The sequence below is a fragment of the Halictus rubicundus genome, chromosome 18 (genome assembly GCF_050948215.1).
Source record: "Halictus rubicundus isolate RS-2024b chromosome 18, iyHalRubi1_principal, whole genome shotgun sequence".
Classification (NCBI taxonomy): Eukaryota; Metazoa; Arthropoda; class Insecta; order Hymenoptera; family Halictidae; genus Halictus; species Halictus rubicundus.
The window spans coordinates 3,268,556-3,280,515 of record NC_135166.1 but is presented as its reverse complement, the minus strand read 5'-3'; the positions used below and the strand labels follow the sequence as shown (position 1 = coordinate 3,280,515).

General features: G+C 36.8%; 2 protein-coding genes across 2 annotated transcripts; one reads left to right on the top strand and one right to left on the bottom strand.

Moving 5' to 3' along the window:
• The first annotated feature begins 426 nt into the window (after positions 1–426).
• Lace (serine palmitoyltransferase long chain base subunit) lies at positions 427–10,586 on the top strand. The gene is made up of 10 exons (XM_076803154.1): positions 427–561; positions 3,210–3,386; positions 5,500–5,654; positions 6,216–6,361; positions 7,492–7,710; positions 7,785–7,948; positions 8,301–8,462; positions 8,541–8,803; positions 8,882–9,011; positions 9,103–10,586. The coding sequence occupies exons 1-10, from the start codon at positions 427–429 to the stop codon at positions 9,208–9,210; spliced, it is 1,659 nt and encodes a 552-aa protein (XP_076659269.1). The 3' UTR covers positions 9,211–10,586.
• Positions 9,804–11,797, bottom strand: LOC143362772 (gem-associated protein 6). The gene is made up of 2 exons (XM_076803206.1): positions 11,642–11,797; positions 9,804–11,337 (listed from the first exon to the last, which is right to left on the bottom strand). Exons 1-2 carry the CDS (start codon positions 11,788–11,790, stop codon positions 11,001–11,003), a joined length of 486 nt encoding a protein of 161 aa, XP_076659321.1. The 5' UTR covers positions 11,791–11,797; the 3' UTR covers positions 9,804–11,000.
• Between the last annotated feature and the right edge of the window lie 163 nt (positions 11,798–11,960).

Below are 11,960 nucleotides of genomic sequence, written 5' to 3'. Positions count from 1 at the left end.
CTTTGATTTGGAATCAGATGAAATTGACGAAACATGTTAAATTCTTGATATCCGTAGATTCTTTTGTTTACAGAGAGAATGGTGAAAGAGGTCACTTTCTGTGCTCGCAATTGTTTAATTATCGTTATTTTCAAATGTATACTAATCCTGAGAGTAATCATACTAATTCATCGGATGTGCGCATGCGCACACCGACGTATTCCTGCGTTATCCCCGCGTTTCTGCGTAAATCGCGGTCATAAAGTCGGGGGAACCATGGCGCATGCGTTACCAATATCACGACGCGTGGCTCGAGCGCCAGTCTTTGCTTGTTCGTCGTGCTGTAAGGACGTGTGTACTCCCTCCCTCTCTCATACTCTCTTTTTCTCTTTCTCTCCGTTTCTTTTCCGGGACCTACGGGTTGGTGAAAGATTTGCCCTTCGCAAAATGGCGGCACAGGCTACCACCAGGAGAAGACTGAACGAACACGAGGAGAAACCGACCAACAGAAACGGATTAACATTTTGCGAGGACATCTTAACGAATGGCCATGCCGGTTTACAGAGCAATGGACGTGTACAGGTTAGATGGTCACCTGTCACGCACATTTCTTTTACCTAGAAGTTGCATTGTTTATCGAACAATTTTCACATATTATAAAATAACATAAATCTCTTTAATGTTTCCTAAGTGGAACCGCGAATACTGGCATCGAGGTTTAGAATGTTCATAGACATTTGTTGCATCAAGCTTAAAATTAATGAAGCAACAGATAAAAAGTGTCAACAGTAAATCGTTTGTTTAAATCTCGCATTTGTTCTATACTAAAGAGTGTGTCCGTGAAAAATCTGATTTGCAACAGAAATCATTTATTGCTAGCGATAATATCTCTTTATTGTTGACACTCGGTTCCGTTACGAGTCTGTGAGATAGAATGAAATAGTTGTATTGGAAATGTTGGGAATTTTGATTCTCTTTTTTTTCGTGTAACGGTACAATTTGAAATAACATTTGCTCGGAATCGAATCGATTAAACGAGAAACGAACCCGGCTGTCTTTTATGTTTCAAAACTTTGTTAAACAAACACGTAGAAGCGGTATGAACCGAACTAATTTGAAGGTGGAGTTATCTTTAATTGAACGAACGATGGCTATTCACGCCATAACGCTCGAGTTGCTGAAGTCGGTGATTTGAAAAAACATTCTGTACGTTCGTCGAAGTTACTTCTACGATTACATATTTATTTCGAATAAACATCTCTGTCAATGTTGAATCTGATTTTAAAATGGTAGATATTTATTTTCCCGTTTGGGTTGAACGAAACTGATGTAAAGTGGTGTAAATAAAAAAATATGAATACTCAAGTACATTAACATTGTTATTGCACTATTGTAGACATTTTTCTACACAATCTTGTCGATTAACAAACAAGTATTCAATTAATTTAATACGTTACCGCCTCGAGTGCCGATAATCGAGCATCGTACCCCGCGTTTCTAACCTATCCTCGAGACTCGAAGTAAATGTGACGATACTTATCAACCGTCGAACACATTCAATGTCAACACGTGACTGTAACTTCGTGGAATATGCGTTTTAATGACGAATGTTTGCTTTGAAGCTTCGAGGAATAATATTATCATAGTTTATTATAATAATTACTTCGGGGTAACGATGTCTGTACGATGTTGCGGGTTGCGCGACATTTTTAACGGTCACAACGGTGACCAAAACAGTCACCAACGGTTTCGTTGAAAATAATATTATAAATTGAAACAGTTTTGGGACACCCTGTACAAGCGATTGTCTTCGATAAAGTATTCTTATCGACTGATGAATCATGTAACTGGCCACGAGTAATCCGTTCACGATATTTCCGTCCTATTCGAAATTTACGATGTAAGAATTCGTTATCGCGTTAAAAACGCCTATGATTTACCGCCAATACTTATCACTCGTATTTTTAAACGTTCATTGTACTGGACGGAGCCTTTCGAACGATTGAGAGACGAATGTGTGTATGCACATACTCTTGTGTATATTTCTTTTCGAGCAGATGCTTACTACAATTAGAGTTTGTGTTACTATTACGCGGCGAGAGGTCGAGGTTATCGATTTTGGTACTCGTGCTGTTTTTTAATGCAGGAAACTTGTCGCGAGGAATGTTTCTATTGCTTATCGTATGTCCGTTGGAACTGTCGCCACGATCGCAAATTATTTTCAGTCCTTTGAATATTTCGGTTAGCAAAATCTATTCGATACGAAGACTGTGCAGACCTTAAATGCCCCATTTTGAAAAATTGTTAGAGGCTTCCTTAACACTAGGTTTACGGAGCAGTAAAAATTACTATTCTACATTACTTTATAAAAATAACATGAATGAATCTATGAAAATTTGTAGCCATTTTTTAAATAATATATACCCAAAGAAATCAATTTGTTAAATAATTGCTCGTGGATGCATTTTTACAATCTCAATGTTCGCAATTTAAAAATATTACAATCCGTCATTTCGACGGGTCCCGTAAATCTAGTGTTAAGAAACTATTAAATAAAATTTATTTATCCGTACGGATACTGTTGGGTTATCGCACTTGTTTTTAGTATTTTTTAGCGATAGCGGAAAACTTGATTTTAAATTGATCACTTACCCTAGTAATACGCAGGTCTTCTGCAAATAAAAAGAAACTATAAGCATATAAAATAGCAATTATATAGCAATATAAAAAGCAGAAACGCCTCGTTTTCGAGTTTAACACTGGGGATCTAGTATTTTTAATTTACGAATATCGAGATTGTTAAAATGCATCCATTATTCGACAAATTAATTTCTTCGGGTGTATATTCGGTTAAGTTTCGGTTTGCCAGCGCAGACGAAATAGCTTCCACTGCTCTTCAGGGTCTCACAGTATCACTTGACGTGTTGGGGACGTTAGGGGAGGATCGCCGTATATAAACCCGTCGGGAGGCGAGCAGTTGATGTAACAGGGTTGATGTAATAGGATTGCACCTAATTATCCGCGCTAATGAAAATTTAGTTCGGATAAATGGAGCTCTAGTTTTAGCGTTGAAAGGGGCGCCATCGATTCGTAGCTAATAGAGTGGTATGAACAAAATGAGAAAGAAAATAGAAATAAATTAGTGCATAAACGAAGTAAGTGATATTGGAGGATAGACGAGGAAGCTAGGATTGCGCAAGAAATTTTATCAAGGTTTAATATGCCTTCAGTTTCCAGAGAAAGGGACAAAAGCAGAGTCGACGAGCACAAGATCGAAGGAGTCGTTCGAGAGGGTACCATTCATTACAGCAGCATTGACCCACCTTGGCTTCTATATTCTTATGCTCCTGGGCTTTATAAACCAATTGTTTTTTACGCCGAAAGTCGCGAAAGAGTACAACAGAGAGGTAAGATAGCACACAACATTCAGCCTCAACGATATTATTTTATTACTTTTTTTTTTTACTCTTTGGTGCAACGATTACGATTGCACACGGGTGTAATACAGCTCATAATTATTCGGACAACTTTAAGCGTTCGAAGGCTGCAATATCGGGAAGATAAAATCATTATTTATTCATTTTCTCTATTTACTAATTTACTAATTATTTTCTGAAACAAGCACCAGCATACGTACGGTTCTGTTAACGTTTCAGCTGATACTTTATTGCCTTCGTTTGAACATTCTTGGACGTGGCCTCCTTTCTCACGAGAAGCGCAGTTTTTACCTTTCGAACCGGTCCAATGAGCATCCGGTAGAAATAAACCATGAGATTTGGGACAGGTGAAAATTGCCAGTCGTCCATGCAGATGATAACAGAAGACATCGATAGCTTACATGTTCGAATAGTTATGAGCGGAAATTTGGCTCTCCCTTTTGTATCTCCTTTTTAGAACTCCGTTTTGTAACTGTGAATTGCGAACAACCGCACGTAGACGCAAAGCACATAAATGGCGGCTTCGCGAAAGGAAGTCGCCCGACATTTTTGGGACACACTGTGTATAGTTAGACACTCTGACCATTTTTGATGCATAAAATAGAATCTCTTAACATCGTTCACCGTCATCAAATATTGATGCTTGTAGTATTATAAACTACAGGAGCTTGATAATGAACTGCAGGGGTTGTATTATTACGGGCCAGATTTTATTTTCGTGTTGGTTCAATGTAATGTTAAAGTAGCGCGCGCATTAACGTCTTAGCGATCGTACAAACTATCCGCGCTTAGAGCGCACGTGTTGGTCAAAGTGTCTTGAAGCGACAGGGGGAAATAAGAATGACATAATTCAGAACATAGCGGGTTAAACGAAACAATTCGTGGCCATGAATGTTCTACATATTGCGTACGAATGCGGCGACGAGCTAAAATTGATTGTAATCGAGTCCAACCAATGGACTCCTTGGAATTGATTTTGATGGTTCAGTTCGAAAATCGGTGAGAACGATTGCACGAGTTGTCTGTGATTAACACTGGACTCGCTAAATTGGTCAAACAATGGGTAACGTCACAAACGCGATTCTGTGTGAATCTTTTAGATAGCAAATAGAGAAAAATCGCAGTAATTGCAGTATTAGAATATTCAGAAAACAATTAAAACTAGATATAGTCTTTATGCTCGGTACTCCCAGTGTTATACTGAAGTGTACTTCGAAGTAGAATATCTCGAATTCCGCGAAACAATGGTCGATTTTACGAGTCCTAAGACATTCATAAAGATAACACGTAAACACGTGAATTTTATGGAATAGTGTTGCATCAATATTTCACAATTCTATAAGAACATCCATGATTAACTGTCCTATAGAAGTCAGAAGACAGATTGTCGGATAAGTGTTTTACGACAATCGGAGGATTATTGCGCAGCGATAGCGAATTTTTATACCGTCATAGTTATCCGAGATATCCGAGTAAAACTGATTAAACTTCTCACTGTACTTCTACCATTCTATTTCACGATAGAAGAAACTGTTTTCTTTTGGTAAGCTAGATCTGTAGTTTCTTCAAAGTAGAGTAGGGGAGCCAATTGCTGTGCCTATATTAATTATGCTTATTTGTACAGCATAACGAATATTAAAAAAGAGACACATTTTTCATTAAAATCGGTATATGTTATACGGGCTGTTCATTATGCTCTAAAATAAGTAGAATCAATATAGGCACGGTAATTGGGTCCCTATGCACCTGATACTAATAAGGGAAAGCAGAATTGAATTGAAGATCATAAACATCTGATTGCAGGCTTATCTTCCGTTATTTCAAGAGCTAACTCGCTTATCGATTAGAGGTGTCGCGAAACCACCTCGGCAGGCGTGTTTCGCGCATTCGAAACGTATTTATCGCGGCAGGAGATAATTTCGAAATTAACTGAGAAACCGGTTGGGATGATAATCCCCTCGTAGGGAGAGAGAGAGAGAGAGAGAGAGAAAAAGAAAAGAATTGGTTTACGAATTACTCGGGCCGAATGATTGTTCTGCGTGCGTAGGTGAGATAGCATTTAAGGCGAAAATATTTGTTGCAGGGTTACGCACCGCTTTACGAAAATTTCGAAAGATTTTATCTTCGATACGTGTACAGAAGAGTGAGAGATTGCTGGAACAGGCCGATATGCTCTGTTCCAGGTGCGACTGTTACGCTTAAAGATAGAGTAACACCAGATTACGGATGGTCGTTCCAGTAAGTCGTCTACAATGAACATACTAAAAAATTTCACCGAGGAAAAATTCACCGTGTTATCGCACACCCGCGGATTATTCGAACATCTTGATAGCGATTCCATTAATTGGGAACCGAAAGGGGGAACGGTTGTCGGTCGATTTTTATCGTTGAAGTTCCCTCCGGTCGTTTCGGAAGCGAGAGAGACTACACACAGATTCGAAAATCGTAACGAGCCAATTGGAGATACAGGAAGCCGGACATTTGTCTTGATTAAATGTAATGAAGTATACGATGAGGTTTTGCGGCCATGCGAGAGCGTAATTCGCTTTTAATATCTTGAGAGCCAGCCGGTCCCGACGCGCCCGAAAGCTTGATGTTCTCGTTTGAAAAAAACCGGAACGCTCCGTGTCAATTGAGACTCAAAAATTCGGTGCATCGCGACCGGTTTTCTCTGACATTGGTTCGATGCTGGTTGATCGTGTCGATGCTCGTATCGTTCTCCAAATCGGATTTTACGATCAAATTAGCCGACGGCTCGCTCGAGAAGTGTCCACGCTCACTCGCGTCTTCTTATTTCAGGTTCACCGGGACGACCACGAAATGCATAAATTTGGGGTCGTACAACTACTTGGGCTTCGCCGAGTCGACCGGGAAATGCGCTGATCAGAGTATCGAGACCCTAAAGGAATTTGGCTACGCCAGTTGCAGCGGTCGTCTCGAACTTGGTAATTAATTGTTTGCGTTTTCCCTCGCCCTCCCTGGCGTGTCGTCTTCGCCCTAGAAAGACCAACAAGACAGCATCAGAGTGTGGAAGTCGCTTTTAGAATGGCATTATATATGTAGCAACTTCGAGTTGCGCAAGGGACCCAATTATTGTGGTGGTACCAATTTCTGTGCCATTAATACTCATTACATTTTAAAGATAACAATAATTGACACTAGTATAACCGAAGATTAAGATTAACCAAAGATTTCAATATCTATTTTAAACACGCAAGCGGCAGTATTATATGTATGTGCAAAAAATGAATATACAAATTAACCGAGAGCATAGAATAAATTATTTTTGTGCTAGGCCTTGTGCTCATGGGAATTATGTTCGAATGTTCGTCGAGTGAACGTGCAGTGGTAATCTGGGCACGCATTTTGCGGTCGTAGTGCGGTAGCGGCAAAAAATTCGTAATTAATCGCGAAACTGCTTGTGGCTTAAATTCGTCTTTTTAACATGCGATAAAAACAGCAGAGCGTGCGTGGTGTTGGTATGCAGAATTGAAACGAGCCGGTAAAATACAAATTTTTAATTGAGGTCTCGTTTTTTGAAAAATCCAGTTTGAACGTGTTCTGTTAAATTATTCCGTTGTTGATATATTCAGAATTCTACTTATTGCATAACATGACTCGGAGAAGTCTTCAAGGTGACCTTTAGCTTTTTCTTTTTATGAATGAGCAAACAATTAGTCAGTACAACTTAAGAAAACATTGCATCTCAGAGGGAAATAATTGAAGGACATAGTAATTTTACTAAATATGCTCTATGTAATGGCCGGTTATTCCAGTACCTTCTCATACGCAACAAATGAGTGCAAGCTTAGTACTTACTGCTTACAATTGGAGCTGTATTTAAGGGAGAGTTGTGATCTAATGGGCCAGAAAATTGTTACTTTATGAGCTTAATTAAGTTTCATGAGGAAGAGGATTTTCAATCGAATATTTATAATGGAAAGATTGTTACGTTAGGCGATTCATTCTGTACATATACATACATGTCGCAGGAGGAATTTTTCTCGTTGGTTTTTCCAGAATTAATGGCGACCATTTGTGGTGGTATAATGATTCCACGATTTTATTGTTTAAGGTAACATGCCGATTCACGACGAACTGGAACAGCTAACGGCCAGGTTTCTTGGGGTAGAGGATGCAATCGTTTTTGGAATGGGTTTCGCGACAAATGCCCTCAATTTACCTTCGTTGTTGAGTAAAGGTTGCTTGGTGCTCAGCGACGAGAAAAATCATGCTTCCTTGATTCTTGGATTAAGGTTGTCCGGTGTCACTACCAAAGTGTTCAGTCATAATAGTAAGTTCAAAGGGGATTGAACGTATCAAAATTCTGAAATTGAATTTTTGTAAAATTTTAATTCTTGGTCTTAGATATGAAACATTTGGAGAGTCGGTTGAAACATGCAGTAGTTTATGGTCAGCCAGAAACGGGAAAACCTTGGAAAAAGATAGTAATCGTGGTCGAAGGTGTTTATTCTATGGAGGGCTCCATTGTACATTTACCCAAAATTTTGGAGCTGAAGAGAAAGTACAAAGTAAGTACAGTCAGTCACACGTTCGACGGCACACACTTTAAATCGGAATAATCTTTTATAAATGGACAGAATGACTTTAATTTTTCTGCCAAGATAGAAGGATTAGTTTATCTACCAGGTGACGTGTAATAAAAGTAGTGAGATAGAATAAAAAGGCTAAAATATGCCGAAAATCGTGAAAAACTGTAATGTCCATCATTTTTCATTGTCAAAACTGAAGTCGATTGATGCATTCGTAAAAAAGTTATTCTGTTTTAAAATATGACTGTAGATGTTCGTTGCAAACAGAACGATCACTTGCAACATAGAGTCTGTAACAATTAGTTTGTAATTATAGGCATGATTCTTGCAGGCATACGTTTATCTGGATGAAGCTCATAGTACAGGCGCACTGGGCAAACATGGAAGAGGTGTTTGCGATTACTATGGAATTGATCCACGAGACGTGGATATACTTATGGGAACATTTACGAAAAGCTTTGGATCCGCTGGCGGATATATTGCTGGAACAAAGGTAGGCTCTGTTACAATAACGTTAAATCGTCTGATAATTTCAAAAATAATATTAACAACGCTGATTGTATAATTTTAGACATTAATAAATCATTTAAGGATATACAGTCACGCGCATACATATGCAACGGCGATGTCTCCGCCAATAGCGCAGCAAATTATCACATCCATGAAAATAATTGCCGGCGAAGACGGCACGACTGATGGACAAAAACGAACGAAACAGCTGGCGAGGAACACCAGGTATTTCCGGCGTAGATTGAATCAGATTGGAGTTATCATCTACGGAAATGAGGATTCGCCGGTTGTACCTATGTTAGTCTATCTGTTTTCAAAAATTGGGTACGTACAAACGATCGGAAATTCCTAGAAAAGTCGCAAGTTGAAACGAAAAACTGAAGTTCTGATTTTTGTTAACAGTGCGGTTGTACGAACCTTAACAAAGTATAACATAGCAGCGGTAGGTGTTGGATTCCCAGCAACTCCCCTAATGGAAGGCAGAATACGGTTTTGCCTTTCTGCTGCTCACACTAAGCAACAATTGGACTATGTAAGCTAATTAAGTCGTGCATCTTTTATTTCTGGCAAAAATATTATATAATATCTTTGTAATATTCTAATTACAGTTTTAATTACTCTAGGTATTGTCACATATCGAAAGTCTTGCGGATTCTTTGGGTCTAAGATATTCTCGCAAAGTACGGGATCCAGCACCGATAGAATATTATTCCGACGGAGAGAATGAATGACCTACCACTTAGAATATAGGCTCTATAGGACGTATACTTCACTCCACAGAAGCGCATTGCACTTCTGTGGACGAACACTGCCTTCGAAGAATTCTACACGCATTCTTTTCTATGCTTTTTCATTGATCCACTCGATCGACATGTTCAAGACAGTCTTTGATAAATCTTTCCAAAAGGAGTACCTCGTTGTCGAATATAGAATCAGGGAATTAGGTATTCTTATTTTATCTTAGACTAGTTATTTTTAATGCAACCGCTACTATTAGTACGTACAACTATTAGTACTGCTGCTGTTACTGAGGGTATGATTACTGTTGCTACTACCATTACCGGTTACTACTATTACGACTACTACCGCTACCATACTATTACAACTACTGCTTCTATCTTTTTAGTATGTACATACAATAATGCTGAAAGTTAACGCTAATTTGTAGTTTTCCATGACTTCTTAAAGCTTATACAACGAATTACATTAAACAGATATGCATAAAGAAGCCAGAAGTGGATATTCGAGGCTCTTTGACACAAAGTCGGGGACAAAATTAAATGAACACTCTTTAAAAACTAATAACCTTTTTTAAAATTGAGGGTTTTTTTGAGATGTTAGAGATGTTAGACTTTACTAAGTAGTGTGTAAAAATGTTTTTTTTTTAATTGCCATTGCTCGTAATTTCGAAGAACATATAAAAAGTTAAAGATCATGAGCTTTTTCTTTTTTCTTCGCAATTTCGATTAATAGTAACTTTCAATTCTAATCATTCTAACATCTATAAAAAAATGCTAGTCGTTTGGTCCAATTTTTAAAAAATTATTAAGTTTTAAAGGGCGTCCACTTAATTTTTTCCCTGACTGTATTTTACTGCACTGATACAATACCGCAATTGCATTTATATCATACTCTGCTCCTTATATCAATGGAGTCTTTGGTATGACAAAAGCATTAACACGTTAAACGCCATTTCTATCCCAAGTATTCTTTGAAACTACTCGGTGAATAACGTGTTAAACAATAACGAGGAGCCGGGTACAGTAACGCAAAACTTTGGAGAAATTTCTATTTTATGTAGATAGCATTTCTCAATAAAACGTTTAAAAACTTTGATCATAGTGTGAATAGTTACAGAGTAGTACTTGATCCAGCTATTTAAACTTTTTGAATACATGCAGAACCGAAAAAAAAATTTTCAGATATAGGTGCCACCTTAAATAATTGCTAGCAAAGGATAATTTTTCTAATTCGCATTTTAATTAATTTTAATTAGTATTTTAAGAATCCATAACTTATTTTGAAACAAATATCAAAGCGCGTGTAGACATTTAGAAAGGTAACTTCATGTATTTTTTTATTAAATTAACATAATGTAACTAAACAACCATGTATTTCATTGATTGTAAAAGTCATCTTTTCCTATTTTAGGATTCATTATGTACACTCACAAACATATTTTTGTATATCAATGAATACTTCGTGAGAGACAGTATTTTATTCTGAAATAATTACAATAATATTATAAGATGTTATATTTGGGTTTATTTTAATGAACAATACAAATCTAAATTGAAATTATTTTTTTAACCGAATACTGTCTAAATTTAATAACGTGAATATTTCAATATTATTCATTTTCATAAAGCAATAAGCTATTTTGAGAATGTATACTTGGAAAATAAACATTTTTTATGATTATTTCGGTCGTGTATCGTGGCTGAATATGAATTTTTTCAGTTTTAATCAAATAGAAATACAACTTTTTAAATTGTTTATATTTTATATTGTATTTAAAATATTAAATTTCTACACAAGATAATAGACTCTGTATTCTTCCTAAAATAATACTGTTTGCAGACATACAATCGTCAGGCGTGTAAGGTGGCTTTATGGAGAGAACATCTTCAATCATTAAAATATTTTCTTTTTCCTTAATAGGAAACCTGTTTTCACGGAGCACTTTAACCACTGCATTTTTCCGTTCATCTACAGTTGATTGGAGAACACATGTTGGTGGGTTTATAAATAATTCTGGTAATTCGTGTAATGTATCCGAACAAACTTCTATACTTTTTATAACATGTCCAAAGACAAGTTTTAAATCGTTCCGCAGACAGCCTTGTAACAGTACAATGCTAAAAGTAGATCACAAATTATTAGGAGATTCGAAAGTAATAAAAAACAAATGGAAGTCCTAATGCACGCAGACATTAGAAGTATGAGAGAACCAGAAAATATTGAGTTGGGTTGAATCGGTATATCAAAAGTAAAAAAATATTTCCAATACTATTTTAAATAATAGTTATACTACAATTCAAATAAAATTTTCACAAATAAAATATTTTTATTTTGATAATCTAAAACAAAATAGAATATTTTTTGAAAAATTTCCAAATTCTCCCACACCTCTGTCAAACACACCTTACGTAGGACACTAACCTCTCTGATACAGGATCAACGGTATAAACAATTCCAGAAACCGTAGAATCGTCTTTATTTAAAATCTTTACTTCTTTACCAACATAGCTCTTAAATAGTAAAGGATCATTTTTATAAATATTATGGAAAAAATTCAGATTTCTTTCCATGGCAGAAAATATTAATTATTTGTTATGATATTGTCAAAAACAGCACACATACTTATATTACGAGTTCAATAAACGTACCCTATCTTGTATTCTTGTTTGATACTACATACGTAGAACACTACTACAGTAATACAGTTTCGTTGCTTGAATTGTAATCGCAACATAACCTT

What these genes read in the sequence shown, in the direction of transcription:
- Lace (XM_076803154.1), top strand. Translation starts at nt 427, where the DNA reads ATGGCGGCACAGGCTACCACCAGGAGAAGACTGAACGAACACGAGGAG. An exon ending in AGAGCAATGGACGTGTACAG is followed by an intron (nt 562 to 3,209) that starts GTTAGATGGTCA and finishes ATATGCCTTCAG; the next exon opens with TTTCCAGAGAAAGGGACAAA. An exon ending in CTAAGCAACAATTGGACTAT is followed by an intron (nt 9,012 to 9,102) that starts GTAAGCTAATTA and finishes TAATTACTCTAG; the next exon opens with GTATTGTCACATATCGAAAG.
- LOC143362772 (XM_076803206.1), bottom strand. Translation starts at nt 11,790, where the DNA reads ATGGAAAGAAATCTGAATTTTTTCCATAATATTTATAAAAATGATCCT. An exon ending in GTTGATCCTGTATCAGAGAG is followed by an intron (nt 11,338 to 11,641) that starts GTTAGTGTCCTA and finishes ATCTACTTTTAG; the next exon opens with CATTGTACTGTTACAAGGCT.